The 18,887-nt window shown below is 37.3% G+C and overlaps 1 protein-coding gene across 3 annotated transcripts in view; it reads left to right on the top strand.

Annotated features, from left to right (window-relative positions):
- KIAA0825 (KIAA0825 ortholog) overlaps positions 1-18,887 on the top strand; it is a 251,024-nt gene that overhangs the window by 88,129 nt on the left and 144,008 nt on the right. For all 3 annotated transcript variants that reach the window (XM_048503736.1, XM_048503735.1, XM_048503737.1), the window contains 5 exons: positions 1,336-1,449; positions 6,228-6,367; positions 10,074-10,262; positions 15,207-15,440; positions 17,603-18,011. In XM_048503736.1, the coding sequence (XP_048359693.1) occupies positions 1,336-1,449; positions 6,228-6,367; positions 10,074-10,262; positions 15,207-15,440; positions 17,603-18,011 (1,086 nt within the window). The remainder of the gene's footprint in view (positions 1-1,335; positions 1,450-6,227; positions 6,368-10,073; positions 10,263-15,206; positions 15,441-17,602; positions 18,012-18,887) is intronic.

Raw genomic sequence — 18,887 nt, 5'->3', positions numbered from 1 at the left:
CTTCCTCCACCTCCTTTACATTGGGTATGAATCAGGGACAGAGGGAGAGGAAACTGCGCCCGGAGCATGACCTGGGCGTACCTCATGCCCTACTCACGCCCCTTATGCCCCGCCCTTGGGAGGAGGGTCTGGGGGTAATTTTACACCCCCATGTGATGTCAATGGCATGTGCCTGGGTTGTGGCGCTCCCTCTGCCCCATTGCAGCTTTGCCACTGGTCTGAATTCAATCATCTGAGATGATGACATGTCTCCCTGTCTTATCAGCTTTGATGTGGCTTCAGAACCATTGCCAGATGAGGGATTGGTGATGCTTGGCCTACCTTTCCAATTCAGGACCTCTGATTATACTTGGAGAGTCATTAGACTAGTCCATAGGGTTGTCCAAGTCTTTTTATCCTCCAGATGTCCCTCTTCCAGGAAATTCTAATCTTCTAAATAGTTTAGATTCATTCTCTGGTCGTCTGGACACCTGAGTCTTTCCCTTTGAATAGTGATTATCTGTTGCACTTAAAGGGTAGTGGGTTGCCTGTATAAAGTGCACTTCTCTACCATCTTAGCTTTCAGTCCCTTCAGTGAATGGTACTCCTTTTTTTCTGCCCAAATTTCAAAGATGTGTTTTTCAAATTTGTTTCATTTACATGCAATTTAAACATTTTAATGTTTTTGATTGTTTGCTGCCTTGAGGATCTTAAGTTGGGTGGAAAGACAACATATAAATATTTAAATAAATAAAATAATTATTTAATTTGAAGTCCAAGATTGCATGACAAACAAAGATTCATGCTCCCAAATTTATTCAGAAATAGCTGTAAGAACTTAGTACTATTTTGTTAGACTTTGCTGCTTGTCATAAACATTTGGGGGATCATTGTAATATACAGTAAAAATTTAACAATGTGTAGATGATTCTTTAAATCGTAGGAATAATGTATTGTTTTTACAACAAGCTTCAGCTTGAAATGATGGAGTTTGTATAATACGGTGGCATAGTGCCAACAGGGCGGGGGGTGACACCCTGAGTGGAGCCACGGCGGAGGCGTGGTGGGGGCATTCCAGGGAGTTTGTAAAAGGTTGTCTCTTTCTTCATGGTTCTTTCCAATGCCCATTCCTAAAGGATAGGGAGCTATTCTGTAATGATATGATGGGGTACATGAAACTGAGACTGTCAGAGAAACTACTGAAAATCAAACATCTCCCCCCCCATCCTTATGCGAGCTGACCTTTTGTTTGAATAACAAGCTCTTTTGACCAAAGTGTTTCAGTCTTTTTTTTCTTTTTCAGTGTTTGTTGTTAAACATAATGTTTTACCATTCTGAATTACTTTTATTTTCCAGAACATTTCAGAGCAATTTTGATCATTCCTTTCCCTCACTTCTTTTGGAACCTCCTCCTAACCAATCATTATACTGGTTATCCGGCATAACAGAATTTTCTCCTTCATTCCTTAAGTGAGTATCTCCAGGCGATGTTGTAGGATGGAAATGGTTATATTCCTTGTTGCACACTGATATTTTTATTTCTAGAATACATTAATAAATATTTTAAATCAAATGTGAAGAAATGGACAGAATTTTATGATATTATATGTTCTGTATGAACACACACACACACACACACACACACACTCTCTCTCTCTCTCTCTCTCTCTCTCTCTCTCTCTCTCTCTCTCTCTCTCAGTTACTGGGATAAACCACATGCATTCAAGGGTTCCTAGGATATAATTTAGAGGTGAAAGACAGGTTTTGGATATAGAGAAAGAAGGGATGGGATATCAAAGATTATATTACCAGTCTTGTAGTGGGTGTCCAGGAAACAGAGACCTAATGGCTAGGCTCCGGATAACAATATTGCAGACCGTCATAGTGGCATTATAATATTGAACCACTGACTGGGGTCTGAGACATGCTTTTTATAGGGAAAAGCATGTTTTGGGGCAAGGAAATCCTTGAACAACAGATTCTTCCTGCAGTTCCGTGTGAGGTAATGGTCTTGAGTATCAGACCATTGAGCTGATGGCTGACCCATTATCTTTGATGGGATTTTGCCAGGTGTTGGACAAAACAGGTAATGACCCTTAATGGCCATTACAATATAAGATGGTCACAAGGGATTGAGTCACAGGAAAAGTTTAACAAATATAGACAAAAGAGAACTGGGTGTGCTGTTTTCCATATTCAAATGTTAATTCCTGAGTATGGGCCAGGCATGAAGCTGTGTGTGTGTGTGGGGGGGGGGGAGCCCTTGAGGCACTCTTGCCAGGCAGTCCCAATATGGAGTTTCTGAAACAGACTCCTACGTTTCAGGGCACTGTTATGCCAGGTCTTACAGGGCAGCATTCCAGGAGAAAGACCATCTCTCTCACCTTCCACACTGCTACAGGCCTCAGGTTGGCTACACCACATGCAGACTTAAAGCTGACTAAAGCAATCATACAGGCTGCTTCTGTGTATATTTATTGTTTATTGGGAGACACTGTCATCCTATTAAAGGACTCACAACAACCAGTGTGGCCGAAGAAACTATGAATTACTAAATAGGGTATTTTCAGTTATGCAAATTTGCTTTCTTACGTATTGTTGAAGGCTTCAACTGGTTATTGTGGGATTCTGGGCTGTGTGGTTGCTTCCTTATGCTGTTCCTTGACCACCTATTGATGCAATTTAGTTCTTTAATTTTAAAAGGTTACTGACCCTTGGTATAATATTTTGTTGTATAAAGAAAATATGTAAAACTTTATTTGAAAAAGTAGTTACAGTGGGATAGGATAGGCTACATAATTCTGGAAAACACTTTCTTTTCATTGTGATTTTCAGATTTGGTATTTTTAGAGCTTACTGCAAATGAATAATTTTCTTGCTATTTAAATAAGTGTAATAACAATTTACATATGAGACATATGCTATCAGCTGTACTGTCATTCCCTTTATAATTTTGGACCAGAAGTCCTCCCACATCCATTTTACAGCGTATTTTTGCTTCTCACAACATTTTGGAGTGTGCCTTTCCCCCAGTGACTTTCATTTGTTGGAACTAATCGCTGTAATTTTTCATATTTTTCTGGAAAAAAAAGTATATTTTTAACTTGTATTTTATTAAATTCCTCTGGTTCCAAATTCATAGGTATTTGTTTCTTGCATGGAAGATGATAATGCTGTACAATATCTCAGCCAGAATGATAACCTTCAGTGCAATATGACGGTGGATTAGCATTACTGATAATCAGTACAGCTCTGAATTGACCTTGAACAAAGACATGTTGCAACCAAATAAGCATTAGAGATCATCTGAATGCCCTTTCATTACCAGAGCAGTTCTAAACACAGTTCATTTCAGTGGACTTTGGGAATAACTATGTTCAGGATTGCATATAATAGGCTCTAATCCATAATAATTGTGCTAGCCTTTGTAGTATTTCAGGAACTTTTATTTTTAATGGTTTCATTTTATATTGCAACAAAACCAATACTTTTACTAATCAGTAACTGGCTTAAACAAGCAGGAGACCTGCAAGAAGCATTTAATTTCCCTCTCCCCCACTGCTTCCTGTTTTGTTTTTCTGAAACTTCCCATAGCCTTTCCCCTTTTTCTTTTTACTTCTCTCCTTCCCACACACCAGCCAATATCTGAGTCATCCCATTCCTCCCTCTGATAGCCTTTCCTTGGGAAAACTTTGACCAAGTTGTGCACTGCCAGTCATTGGCAGAGCTAGGTGCACTTACGCAGTGGGAAACCTGCAAGACTTGTAAGGGCATGTCACATCCCCCCGCCCCCTGTAATACCCTCCCCATTTCTTCTTTCTGTCACTCTGGTAGCCCCTGTAATCGCATGTAACCATGCAAGTCACCTGGTGGTTGCTAGCCCTGATTCCTTCCTCAAAGGCCTAAAGAGCCCTGGAAAGGGCCTTGTCCCCCTGACTTTTATGGCAGAAACCAAGTCTTGAAGGCTGGCAATGCTTTGGCAGTTGCCGGACAACAGCCACTGAGGACAGTAGTTTGTTAAAAGCCACAAGGGTTGCCTCCATCATTTTTGGTGGATTTAATCCCCACAATGTATTTTTTAAAGATTTCAGATTTTTCTGCAAACCTGGATTTTTTGTCACATTTGTATAAAGATCTGTCTTATCTATCCATGACTCCAGTTGCTGGATTTGAGTGTCCACAGATGGTACCATGTTTAGAATTAAATGGAGTGATGATTAATATTGATCTTTATTTGGTGCCAGGGCAACCCTAAGTGTAGTTACACCCTTTTAGTCAATGGGCTTAGAAGAGTATTGCATTTTGGGCTGCACTATAAGAACCCTGTCCTACGTTCCATTGGAAGATTTCAGTTCAAGCATAACAGACGCACAGTAGTTTTATGGGTATGTTATGTGAGTGATTTCTCTGTGGCCCTTGTACAGTTCAGTAATACCACAGAAGGGTATCTATGCCTTGTTACAAATGATTTGCAGAAAGTGAGGCTGCCAATAGCTCATCTATGAGGTATCAAATTATAATAACGTCCTCAAATTGCACTAGTTTTGTGGGAGTTGATGCAAATCATCACTTGCTCTTTTCTTATTACAGAACGGAACATTTCTATGTACCATATTTATATATAGTTCACCTTTTGCCTCTTCATGTGGTTAGCCTTGTGTTCACAACTACATGAGATTGGAGAATGAGAGAACATATGCCTCTCCATATGTCCAATATGAAACTTTTCAGTGTCTTTACTGGTGTTACCATCCTGACTGCAGGGAATTTCTACAGGACTCTATTTCCCCTCTGAGTGAATAATGTCATTGTACATTTCAATTTGCATGACGCTGTAAGAGCCAAGAACCAGTAAATATACTGAAAGGCAATAACAGCCCATCTGGTCAATGACAGTTAAGTTTTATTACTACCCCCAGTGCTCCATTAGTTAATTTAAATATTATTGGTGAAATACCTAACTATCTAAAGATCTGGCTTTTGTCACAGGTAAGGATTGGCAGGAGATGCTGCTGATGCAATGATGAAGAGAAGTTGTAACAGCAAGTAGTAACAAAAAGGATCTAAGACTAATTTCCTGAACATTATCATTTCAGTTAGAAATCTCAAACTGGACAATTAATCATAGAATTCAGCCATATAAGATAAAAGCCTTTACATTCAATGTATATTACTAGCAGAGATGCAACTATGAGTGAATTTCTCTAGTCAGTTCATGTTTGAACCACAAATCACCACACTTTGAAACTACACAGTAATGTCTTGCTGGCAAAGAAATGAAACCTCTTATATGAATCCAAATGAGGTTACTTTCAAATTCAACTAAAATGGTACAATTAATTTTTCTCTCCCTTTGTGTAAAGAATTCGTGTAGGAGCACAATCTACTGGAAAGTTCCCCCACATAATCAGGGTGACCAAAGGGAATTGTCCAAGAGACGGGTAGTTTATGAATTTCAATAGGAAGAGCTTCCCAGAATAATGTGTTCCCATAAGCTGGAATGTTTTGTAATTTTCCGTAGGCAGATTAGTTAATATCAGTACCATATAACAAGGCCTGTATCACACCATGTTCCAGGGATAACCTTGTTAATCTGCTGGACCAAAATGACAAAGAGTCTTGTGGCATTTTAAAAGATGGAACAAAAGCATTTTGAAGCTTATGCTTGTTGTAGTATAAGCTTTCATGAACTATATTGACCAGAAGGTGACCCAAGTTTATGGTGGTTTCTAGCAGTGGTCTTTAACTAGCCATTTACGGGTTCAACTCGCTAAGTGTTTCTGTTTTATAGATGGAACACGTTTTAGAGACTATAATTTTGCCTCACTTATAGTGTGACTAATGAGTCTTTCCCCCTATTTGTTATTTATTCATTTTATAGACAATTTCAACTATTTTATAACCATTCTAAACAAATGTAACTAAAATATATGTATTCAGGCATTAAAATCATTTTTTTCCTAATGAAACAAGAGCATACATGGTCCCAATGAAAGAGATAAGTGAGGTTACTTTGTATCAGTTATAAATTTGGCAGTCTACCAAATGTTAATTTGCTTTTAGCTAGTTGAGATTAAATGTAATTCCTTCCCTGAGCAGCCTTAAAATAAGCAACCATGAAAGCATTTTCAGAGTGATCTGGGAGGAATTAACATTTAAAGGAGTTAGCATTACATCTGCACTTTAAGGCTATTAATTTCATAGATAAATTAACTACATTATTCTGTCTTTATCTTACATTTTGAAAGGACTCCATCAGCCAAGGAAATGCCAGCTTGGGGTCAACTGAAACTGCTCTTATCCCAGCCGTATTGTAATTGGAACTTGCTTTTGGAAACACTGCTACATCATGATTGTCTCTTAGTAAAAATTCTGCTGAGAAGTTCCAGTAAGTATCGATGCTATCTATATTTGTAATAGTATCACTGTAGAAATACAAATACATTATTCAAGATTACCACATGTCCCACTGCTTAAATATTAGTGGATAAATTGTAGGCAGACTGTGATCAGCTGACATGAGGACATACTCTAACCTAGTTGCATACCTTTACTTACTGCCATACTTTTTATGTCTAGATATTTCCATTTTGATCATAATGTATTGATAAGATAGATTATTCTCACTACAGCGGCTCCATATGCCTTTGAGAAGAAATTAATATGTCCTTAGATTATTAGACTTCATTACTTAAACTTGTGCGTCAGATTCAGCACAACATTTATGTTTACCTCAGAGCTCTTGTGCAAACCAAAACACAAGAAAAAGATCACGGTAACTGATTGTGCTAAGTCACATTTATTGTATCCCCTCTTGCACTTCTGCGTGGACAAAATCTTGTGTCACCCATTTCTGGGCACTATAATGTATAGGGAAGGAAGTGGAAGATGTTGCACATGCTCTTGTTTTGGCAGAACTGTGCTGAATCTCTTTCCGCTTGTGTACCACTGGATCCAATTCAGTGTTGTTTAATCTGGCATGGTATCCTTTCTTTCCTTTTTCCCCCTTCTGTTGAGTTTTAAGTCATGTATGACAACCTTGTAGGGTTTGAAAACAAGAGATGTGAAAAGGTGGTCTGTGATTATCTGCTTCTGCATTGAACTTCCCTAGTGATCTCCCATCCAGCTTCTGACATCTTATAAGACCAGGCAAGCCTAGGCTATCTAGGTCAGGGGATATTATTCTTGGGATGCATGAAATATGAGACATGGAATATCTTGCCTCAGTGTTTTAAAATTTGGGTTTTAACTTACAAATTAACTGTCTATTAGATTAGAACATTATTTCTACGGGAGGGAATTCAACTATTACTAGCCTTGTTCCCCAATCCAAATCACACATGATGAAGAATTGGTTTTTATATCCCATTTTCCTCTGCTGCAAAAAGTCTCAAAGTGGCTTATAATCACCTCCCCTCCACAACAACAGGCACCTTGTGAGGTAGGTGGGTTTGAGAGAGTTTTGAGATAACTGTGAATAGCTCAAGATCACCCAGCAGGCTTCATGTGGATGAGTGGGGAATCAACCCCAGTTCTCCAGATAAGAATCCACCACTCTTAACCACTACCCTATGCTGGCTTTTATCCTCTGAAGCTGCTATTTGCCCCAGTACAGTAAAAAGGATGTTTTATTGGGTATATCAGTAGCGCTAAATGGCAGCTTCTGTACAGTGATTTGTTTTGGGCAGATGTTCGGGGGAGGTAAATTCCAAATTCCAGCAGAACGAACTTGCAACAGCTACATTTAAATAAAGTTTGTGTTTGTATTTTCCCTTAGAAACATCAATATTTCAAATCTGGTGAATTTGCAGAAAGCTGTTATAAATTTATTGTGGAATTTTTGTTAATGCAATCTAAACTGCGGTTTGTTTCATTTGCATAGTAGGCATGGTTACATAAGAAATGATTTGGTCAGGGAACAAATAGTTAAAAGAAACAGCCTCATTTTGCACAATAATTCATTTACTATTCTGTTAATGTGTTTGAAAATAATAAATGTTTGCAATCTATTGAGATGTTAGCTACAACTATTTTGTATTGCTGTTAAACTGCATAATGTTAGCATTTATTTTTATCATCTCATCCCAAAACTATTTCATATTGGTTGTAGTAAATTCACATATTATTTAGTTCTGTCGTTTTAAAGTGGTCTAACATTTGTCAGGAGAACATCACCATTCAACTTCTGTCATGTTTCTTATTGAATTCTACAATGTATTCACTTACCTATTCAAATACATGTCATCTTCTACAAAGACTGACAAATGTTTGATGAAGATTATATTCTTACTTCATCATAGTATTCTTGTATTACCCTGTGTTGAATTTACTGGCTCTCTCAATTATCACAAGAATTAAGAGACCGAAGTTATTAATCTATTGACTGACAATTCCCTCCAGTTTCAGAAGAATTAAGAGTTAAAAATTCACAGCTCTCAACAAGCTTCCTTAAAACTAAATTTCTTTTTTGATATTTTAAAATTATTTTTCATAAGTAACAAAAAGAGAAAAAAATACATACATGCATTAACTGAAATGGATCTTTAGTAATATTCTATACTTATGACAGCCTTTAAAGTTTTCTGATAATGTCCCACAAAATCCTTAAACATTTTACTAAATCTGTAAGAACTAAATGTCTTTAGTTATGTGGAGACTATCTTGGAGTTTGTTTAAATATTAACGTAAGTAGGACATATGAGTGCTAGCCTTAAAATGACATTTATAGCAGGGACACTGCTGGGGGTGGATAGTAATGAAGTAAAAAGTGCACCCCTGACTGCTAGTCCTGCCACCCCACAAAGATCCTTCTGAGGACCCAGCAGGGCTGACAAGAGGCAGAGTACAGGCAGTAAAGCTTGGCAGTTTGGCTCGGCCCGATCCGTGGATCAGGCTGAGCTGAGCTGGTTCGGAGGTGCTTGGAGGGCCAAGGGCCCGAGCCTGGCCCCTCCGAACTCTGCGTGATCTGAACTTGTGGTAACATCCAAGATTCTCGGATGCGTTTTTATTTTTTGGTGTTTTTTCGCATTTTGGCCTGCAGGGGGCGTGTTTTTAGAGATATTGGCACCAAAATTTTAGGGTATCATTTCTCCAGCACATGAAGCCTGCTGGGTTCCACAAAAACAGCATTTTTAAAGTTAGTGGCGGGGGGGGGGGCAAAGTTAATGGACTCCCAAAAGGGGTTCCCCATCCTCCATTGTTTCCAATGAGAGCTAATAGAAGATAGAGGCTGCCCCTTTGAGGGTCCATAGCTTTAGCCCCTCTGAACCAAACTTCACCAAACAGTCTCCTGAAGATACCCTGAAAGTTCTGTGACTGTGCCTTCAGAAATGTGCACCCCACAGGCTGCACCAGAAATTCCCCACTGACATCAATGGAAAAAAATCAATGCAGAAGTAAGATTCTTGGGCAAATTTCTGGGGGTGCCTGACAGGGGTGGAATTGTTAAGCTAGTGACACCACAATTTCTGGGTATCATCAGGAGACTGTCCTGATGACACCCCCCAAGTTTGGTGAAGCTTTGTTCAGGGGGGACAAAGTTATGGACCCTCAAAGGTGCAGCCCCCATCTCCTTATCTCCTATTGGAAACAATGGGGGATAGGGGCAACTCGTTTGGGGGTCCATAACTTTGGACCCCCTGAACCAAACTGCACCAAACTTGGGGGGTGTCATCAGGACAGTCTTCTTATGATACCCTGAAATCTTGGTGCCAATATCTCTAAAATGCGCCCCCTGAAGGCCAAAATATGAAAAAAACACCAAAAAATAAAAACGCAGGAACCTGCCCTGCAAAATTCCTGAGTCCTGGGTAGCTGCCCACATTGCCCAATGGACATTACACCACTGGATTTCACCTATACTGAGGGTAGGTGGAGTAAACCCTTTCCAAACGGCATATGTCAATGTTCCCCCCAGAGTTCCTACCTACTCCATTGGCAAAAATCTAAAAGTTCCATTTGGCTACCTGTGTATTTTCCCCAATGAGACAAATAGCAGCAGAAGGAGTCAGGTGGCTAACAGTCTTCCATTGGATGTTCCATGGCTGTGAACTGGATTCTGGCTTGAGTTGAGACTGTTTTTTTCTGTGTTCAAGAATCTGAATTGTTCAAATGTGGAGAACAAAGAACTTGCCTTGATGAGAAAGATAGCAGCAAACCAAGTTTAACTGAAGCAGTCTTTACCGTACTGTCTTATTGCACTTTATCTCCCAAATCACTTGGTGTTGTTCTTGAGGACTTCATGGAAAAAGAGAAGATGTGGGATTGTTTGCACAATGTATCAGGTATGACAAACATGGTGGAATGTTCGTGTGTTTATATAGATTTAGTGTTCTTGGTTTATTGATACAGAATGTCAAACATCTTAAACCGCATAATGTTATAAGTGTCCTGGAGATTTATTTAAGTAGCATTGCTGGTCTCTCTACTATCAAATCAAGATAAACTGTGGCAATGTTAAGCAATGAGGTGTCCACAGATATAATGCTAAGTACTAGATATCCTATTTTCAAAAGTGACTTCATCTTTCAACATGAGAGGTAAGTTCTGGGAGGGTAGCATTCCCCCAAGTGCAGTACTTGTAAATGACAAAAGAGAATCATCAAAGTAAATTGGGGATAAAATATGAAAGTTTAGAGTTTCTTTCCTGGCTTCTTGAGGGGGATACTCATGGACAATGACTGTGAAAGTATCTTAAACCTATGTCTTCCTGCCCCATAATATAAATTAAATTTGTTGTAATGCTCTCCTAATCAAACGGTGTAATGTTTAGTTTGCTTTATTCGGGTGGATAAAAATTAATGATTTAAAAAATAATAATCAGATTTTTAACATTTAAATTGATTTTTTAAAATTTCAGTCACAGTTTTTAATGAAAAACCTTTTGAGGAAAGAAATCTATCCAAAGATAGTTTAAATGGTTTCTGTTGAAGCTACATTATAGTCTAAAAACTGGTTAAATGGTTTCTGTTGAAGCTACATTATAGTCTTATTCATCATGAAATAAGGATTCATTTTTAATTATGTGCATGAGACTGTATATTCATGCAAAGTTTACACTTTTGGGGTAAAGTAAATTCCAATAATCCATTCTCAATCTCTTCCAGAGATTTCTATAAAATTATTTGAGGCAGTTTTTTTCATCTAGATGATATTATCACACATGCTTGTTTTGCAGTTCTAAAAGCTGTGAATTTGTGTCTACAGAGATAACATGCAACTTCTTCACAGTAAAAATGTTGTAAAAGAAACTTGCAGAGTTTCAAAAGAACCCTTTATCCCATAGTCCTTTGCACATCAATGTACATAGAATCAATCCTTGACTCTTAAGAGCTAAGTTTCAAGAAGTTCAATGTACAGAAGTTTGTTGGAAGTGGAATAGATCTGCACAAGGGGCTAAGTGTGAACAGGGCGGGGCAGTCAGTAAAAGTGAAAGTGAAACATTTTGAGCAAACTATTCCATAAGTCTTGGTATCTTTGTTTGAGTTTCATCATATTATTTTCTCCCTAGAGGCAAAATGTGTAATGACAGTAGGCCGTAAAAGAGTCCAAGTTTGGGAATATTTTAATGAAATTTCTCTACCTGTGGGTAAAGCAGGCATTATTCTAAAAATGAAACCTTCATCTGATTGTAAATATTAAAAGTATACCTGCAAGAATTATACTATGTAAGAAATAATGATTTAAATCGTCTTGCTGACTAGTGATTTTAATCATGATTTAAATCAAAACTGCCCCAGTTTGAGTTCTGAAAAATCATCCTGAAAGTGGGTTTATTGTTAGGTTATGGGACAGTAGCAATATTTCTCTATGAAAGGTGGTATTTCTTTTTGCCTTCTTCCATTTAGACTTTGTATTGGATGTTTACTGGTCAAATTTAGTGTTTCATAAAGTTCCAATTTAGTCCACTACAAGTGCTGCAAGACACAGCCTTCTTTCCCTTCCCTTCTTTTATTATGGGCTCACAAGCACAATGCCAAACTGTTATGGAAATTAGTCAGTGGGTCTTTATTATGGACCACAGGCCATTGAGAAGAAGAAAAAACACTAAATCTTGGCATACATCATTCATCCTAGTATATTTTACAGTTTAAGGGTTAGAATCTGAGTAGATTATACATAGAATGTTAACTCGGGCCATATTTTAATTCCAGATTATAAAACTTAGTTACAGATATAGTAGTTTGTTGGTCAAACCATAGCAATAAGTTTTGAGAGCCATTTTTTGTCAAGCAATATTGGTTCTAATAAATCCAAGTGTATCTGTGCATAGAATCTATAATGGAAAAACAAATGGACCAATGTTTTAATCAGATTAGCAGAACGAGGACAAAATCTACAACTAGATGGAATGCAGTGCAGATGGTAGCATGTTAAATCTAGCATGAGTGCATGGTGATATCTGGATAGATAATATTGATATACAGTGCACATATTGATGCTGTTACGGAAATAAGTGGCCAGTTCATCCTTCCATATCCTCATCAACCCCTTCTCAGTTCTGTCTGGGAAAGTAATGCTGAAGCAGTGGTAGACTGAAAGAAGCCCCAAGTAATTTTTTTCTGAATTCTTTCTTTTGTTTTTCTTTTCGGATGTACCTACTGCTGCAGATCTTTTTCTGACTATGTATGATTCTTACCAAATGCCATAAATATCATTATAATTATCAAACATTGTGATAATTTTTCAAATTGTTTTAGTAATAAACATTTCATAGATGGTGTGCATTGTTGAATACTTAATTTAGAGAGCAATGCTAAGCAGATCTTTGTAGAATTCTACTCAGGTCTATTCAATGGGGCTTAGTCCTGGGAAGTGTTCTTAGGATGGTACTAGATCAAGCTGTTTGCTGTTAAGATGTGCTTTCATTGTTATATTATTATGTTTATGATGCTGCTGTTATGTTATGACTTTTTTTCTACTATGTTATATGTTAATATTGTTGCTATGGAAACCAAGAAACACGTCACACACTTAGACAGAGGTTGCACTTAGCCAATATAATATGATATGAATATTGTTGCTATGCCATGATTGGTGATGTTTTGATATTTGATCATTTGTTGGTTTGATAGTTGATTAGAATTTGTTGTTATTTGCTTGTTGTTAGCCACCCTAAGCACTATGGGGGGGGTATAAATCGAATAAATGAATGAATGAAACTACCCTTGAGAACTTGTTTGTTCAAGAAAAGAAACAGGAAGTATAAATAGTAATAATTTTTGGACTGATTAAAGGATAAAAGAATGGCATCTGAGAAAAAAGAATTTATTACAATGCAGTAAATGATAATATAACGTTGTAAGGTGGAGGGGGGAATCCTGCTGAGCCCAACTGCAAGGGCCTGCTTCCACCACCTCATTAGAATCTGAGGTTGGCCTGTGAGGTGAAAACTGGTGTTCTGACTAGCCTTGATCACAATGGGTGCCAGCCACAGGCATCAGTCACAACTTGCTCCAGTGGCAAGTATGCACCTTCCCCAGTTTGCCCTGGCCCCAGCAGCAAGGGCCCACCTCCAACTCACTTTGAACCAGAGGTGATGGGGGCAAGTCTCGACCTGTTGGTGGCAACCTCAGCACCAACATCCCAACTTGCTCAGTCCACCTGGAAATTGAATCAGGTGGATGGAGGGAAGCAAAGAGCTGGCATCAGTGCAGGTGGGGTTTGATGCCTGGTGGAGGATAGAGAAGTGTGAGATGAAGAGAAGAAGAGTGGAGCAAAGAAGAAGTGAAGTAGAGACAAGGGATGCCAAGCAAGGACTATAACCTGACAGGCACCATCTGTTTACAGCCCAGTTTACCTGTAGAAGGATGGGATGTCATCAAACTCTAGGACTTCTCCCTAGAGTAAAATTGAAAACTGACTGTTAAACAGCATCACAAGGCATGATGGTTCTGGAAGAGAAAGTAAAGGTTTTGTTGTTAGTAGTTGATGGCCATATATGTCTTTCTGCACATGCAGGAACCATTACAATCAATCCATTTACATAAATTTTCTTCACATATATTTTTAAATAAAAACATACATTTCATTAATTACTCTGTGCCTCTGTATCCAGTGCTTTAATATCATTCTGTATCACCAGTCTTCCAAATTTGAAATGATATTCAAGTGGATATCAATAAACGGTGCTTTCTGTATCAGATGGTACAACATGGTTCAAGAATTCCACGACCATCTACCTAAATTTTTCAAATTTTCAAGACCTTTTAAGCAAAATAATTAAATATGATCTATACAAATTACTTTGTTGTTGAGATATTGGAAGTTTGGGCTAGATTAAAATAAAATTCATAAATCCAAAGATATTGTTGCTTACAACCTTTGCATGCAACTCTGAATTTAAAGATCTTTAATATATCCCAAGCTGGAAATATGACACAAATTATATCCCAAGCTGAAAATATGACACAAATTATATGCTGAAACTCACTATGCTGAGTAATGCTTAACTTTTCTAGAATTACAAAGTTTATATTCCATTTATAAAGTAAGAAATGATTATATGAGTAGTTCTATTAGAGATTTTATTTACTACTATGGAAACAGGAATTGCTTAAAATATTTTATTTTTGATTGAATTAATTGCATGATAAAGAAAAATTTGATTTATCTAAGCACTGGAATGTGACATTGAAAAACTAATCTGGGAAAAATGTCATTATGGAAATTAATCATATGTTAGATCTTTGGCTTTTAAGAGCCCTAATGTTATTTTAGTGAAGACTTGTGTCTAAGAATTGTAAAAAGCCAAATTTAAATATGATTCTGGACTATGTTACTGAAGAAAAATACTGATTGCAGAAAACTGGAAATCATGGATTGGTTTGAATATAAAAACATGGAACAGTTAGGTTTGATAGATTGCTGAACTGTTGAAGTTTGAATGCTTGAACAATTGTGGATCCTGGACAGCAGAAACCTTGTTTAACAATAATGTAACTTTTTTGGTGTTTTGGCAATGAACATTACAGCTAGATTTAAATGTTTTGTTATATTTTGTAACGGAAAAAGTGTTGCATTAAGTAATGCTTTATGGGTTTTTTGTACAGCATAGATTTCTTCGTATTTTTGTCTGTAATGTTAGGTTCTTTATTTTGTATATGTTATAATTTACAAAAATTAAAGGAAAAAATAATCCTAAGGACACTTTTCTAGGGCTAACCCCACTGGGGTTGCTCTCTAAATGGCTCAATGTAGTTAATGTCTCTCTTATCTTGCTTCCAAAGTTTCTAGTTCTGCTGAGTTGGAACCAGAGGTAATCAGATGTTTGAAGCTGACTTTGATGGATTCAGTTAAGGGTATAGTGAAGCAGATCATTTCTTTGATGCATTCTTGGGAAGCAACTGAAAACTATGGAACCTATCAGCACAAGCAAATAGTTCCTGAAAGTTTGTTGAAGACTGTTCCAAAGGAATGGAATTATGTTCCTAGAGAAATGAAGAGAAAAGAATCTGGGAAATGTAGGTGTGTTCTTACATAAACCTGCCAAAATAATGGTTGCACATGTAATTAAAGTTAGAGTTAAGGAGCATGATTTAATAGTTCTAGTAAGATAATTCTTGAAGTTTTGAGATCATTGTTGACATGTATTGATGCCATCGTTGTTGCTTTTTACTAAGTAATGCCCGTCTTTGTAATGGTATGAAGAAGCAAGGGCTGGAAGGAATTTTTGGCAGGGAAAGTAAAGAGGAGAATTCAGATAAGCTATTTGGCGTGAAAAGATGTGTGATGGATAAACAAGATCACCCGGTCCCTCTGTGCTGCAGCCCTTGAGACCTTTTTTAAATGGCCAAATTCATATCTAAAATGGAAATAGCCATGGCCTCCATGATGTCTGGTTTAGTTCTATGACCACTGGAAAAAAGTAGACCACTCAGTCCTCATTGACCATTTCCAGGAGTAAGGAGTTTCATTAAAAAATATTTAAGTATTTTTAAATAAATATATTTTAAGTAAGAATAAAAGTATTCCCCTATGTGCATCTTCTGGCTGTATCGTTTTTCATTGCCCACTGGTAGTTACAGAACCGTCATGTTCACTATTGGAATGATGAACAGTGCATTAATAGATTTCTAAGCATTTGGGAGATATAGTATATTATCACGTGTGGTGAAAAGGATAAAATGTTATGCTATTGATAGTCAAAGGTCCCCAATTATTAAAACAGCAACCTGGGGGTTTTTTTTGTCTTTTTAGAGTTTATGAAGCAGATTAGAATTTGCTGTTTGTAAATATGCTATCACAGGATTCATTTATAACGAATGTTGGGACTGTAATGTTTGAATGTACTTTGTCATAAATTTATAATACAAACATTTATAATTGACTGCCACTAATAATGTCACATTAGAGAAAGTAAAGTTACTTTCTCTAACTCTTAAAACAAGTTTAAAATTTTACCTGTATTCCAAAGAGTAACAAAGTATCTAGAATTTTAATAATGTGAATTTAAATGTTTCATTAGCTTTATGTATAAAGGGAATCGTTTTAAAGTTATGAAAAGAATCTTCATGTGGGAGTAATTTCTAACTGAAATGCTAGTTCACACTGGCAAATGTGAGGCATTCTCAGACCAAAAAGGCTCAGGAAGCCAGCTAATGCCATCCCCTCCCCAGGAACAACACTGAAGGGAATGGTGTGAACTCTTGCACAGAGCCATTGCTTCACTGGCCACACTACCAACATACATGCCCCTTATGCCAGTGCAAGTGGCATTTATGCTGACATCAGGGTCATACCACCTCTTGAACCATTTCAGCCACACACACCCTTTGTGGATGGCACTGTGCGTATGTCATTGGTCTATCAAAGGCATTACTGTCTATTCTGACTGGCAACAGCTTCCAGTAGTCTCTAGTACTGCTCTTTTACATCATCCACTCCCGGATTCTTTTTAACTGGAGATGTTGGGGACAATTTGCATGCAAAACAGATGCACCCTCTGAACAACAGCCTCTACTCTCAATCCCTGAAGAAGTGAGAAACTCACTGATACATCCAATGTGACTTGAGCAAGCCACTTGATGAGCATACATTAACTGTTTGGATCGTAACTTGTTTTCAATTTCATTTCAAGGCTTACTAAGTAATGAATAATAGTATTCAACAGTTATACTGTGGGGTAAATAGCTTAGACTGAGGGATAGTGACTTGCCTCAGGTTGCATGGTCAGGTCATGGCTTATTAGGGATTTAACTCTCTATGCTGGTTCCCCCCACCTTTTTAGTACAAGTACATATTAGTACAAGTACATATTTAGTACATATTGGCTTGAACTGGTGCTTGGTGCTATCCTCTGTGTAGAATAAGTAACTATCTCTATACCACAAAAATATCTAAAGTGAACTGGGAATTCCATTCAAATTACCTTATGATGTGGGAAACCAGGTTGTGGGTTGTTCCTCCTCAAAAAAAGAAGTGGAGATACATATAAATCATGTCTTCGTATGACATCTGCATAGTGGAAGGGATGGAGAGGAAAACTTGCCACAGAAGATGGTGCCAACCTTATCTGCCATGTGCATCTCAGTGACTTCTAAAATCAGACATAGGCAGTGCTCAAAACTTCATGTAAAACAACAGAGTTTAGTATTAATCATACCTTCTTTTATTTTTTTTAAAGGCTTCACAAGGCTTGCTGCTCAGGCAGTATCTATTGTAATCAGCAAGTTACCTACAGTGATTGCGTGTTTGCCTCTCCCAATTAAGTATTTCTTTTTTCTGTCTGAGAGAAAAATGCCAAAAACTTGTGTTGAATTGAAAAAAGCTGGTCTTCTTGTCTGGATCTTGATTGTAATTATATGTCGGATTTTTGAGGATGGAAACACCACAGAACTTTTAATTGGTACAACACTTGACAGATGGAGCAAAGAGAAGCTTAGTTTGGTTCGTGTGTGTTTGGAAAGCATTATGGGAAAAAAGAAAAGTAGCCCTAAAGAAGTGACACAGAAGATTATATGGAGCATTGAACAGCAAAGACCAAACTGGATTGAAAACCAGTTACTGAAGGCAAGAAAGCTAAGCATAGACTGGTAAGAAAGCATATCAGTTTCCTTTTGTTCCCTGTCACTTATTCATAATAATATATTTTATAGTAAAAATATTTCTCATAGCAAGTATCACATTCCCACAGGGATATAATTATTAGGATAAACTGAAAACAAAGGAAATTGTGTTTTCCTCCACTGTGTTTGAACTGTCATTACATATATTCTAGTAATGGATTTTTCTATGGAGATTACATTAAAGGGGAATATATGTACGTAAAGGGTATTTTGTGATGAGAAACAAGTAAACATATTGAATTTTGCAGCATACCATATCTAGAAGGGACTTGGAACATTTTGGAGTAACAGGAAAAAAAGCATCTAGCCATTTCTGATAGAATAAAATAGGAACCTTTTCAGATTTCCCCCAAGTATCAAACACAGTAATATTTTGCAAAAAGGTGAAAGCTTTTAAGTGTAGCAAAATTCTTTGAATTCTCTGGATTATTCTTATGGCATGTAATATAATGTAATGTAATTCTCCTGTTCCCCACATGACCTGGCTTTCCCAGTTGTTCATCTCTGTTTATGTGGAAGCCCTATTTATTCTTGGGTGTTGGGGAGTCATACTATGATTTGAAAGGGGTAGATCACATTTTTTTCAGAATCATGACCTACTCATCGATTCCAGGGAGGTTGTCACAAACAATATATGAATGGAGACAAAGATAAACAGGAAAGGACTGGAATTAAATAAAAAAGACAGCATGTTTGAGGTGGTGTGCAGGTATTTATTGGTCAGAATACCTCTTGGTTGTAAGCCTCTAGTGCAAATATAAAACATGTCTCATCAAAATGAGGCAAAATGAAGTTGGAAATTCAAACTATGTGTATTTGGAATGTTGTCTATGGAAAGGGTCT

Source organism: Sphaerodactylus townsendi, linkage group LG07 (genome assembly GCF_021028975.2).
Source record: "Sphaerodactylus townsendi isolate TG3544 linkage group LG07, MPM_Stown_v2.3, whole genome shotgun sequence".
Classification (NCBI taxonomy): domain Eukaryota; kingdom Metazoa; phylum Chordata; class Lepidosauria; order Squamata; family Sphaerodactylidae; genus Sphaerodactylus; species Sphaerodactylus townsendi.
This window is presented reverse-complemented; position numbering and strand designations above follow the sequence as displayed.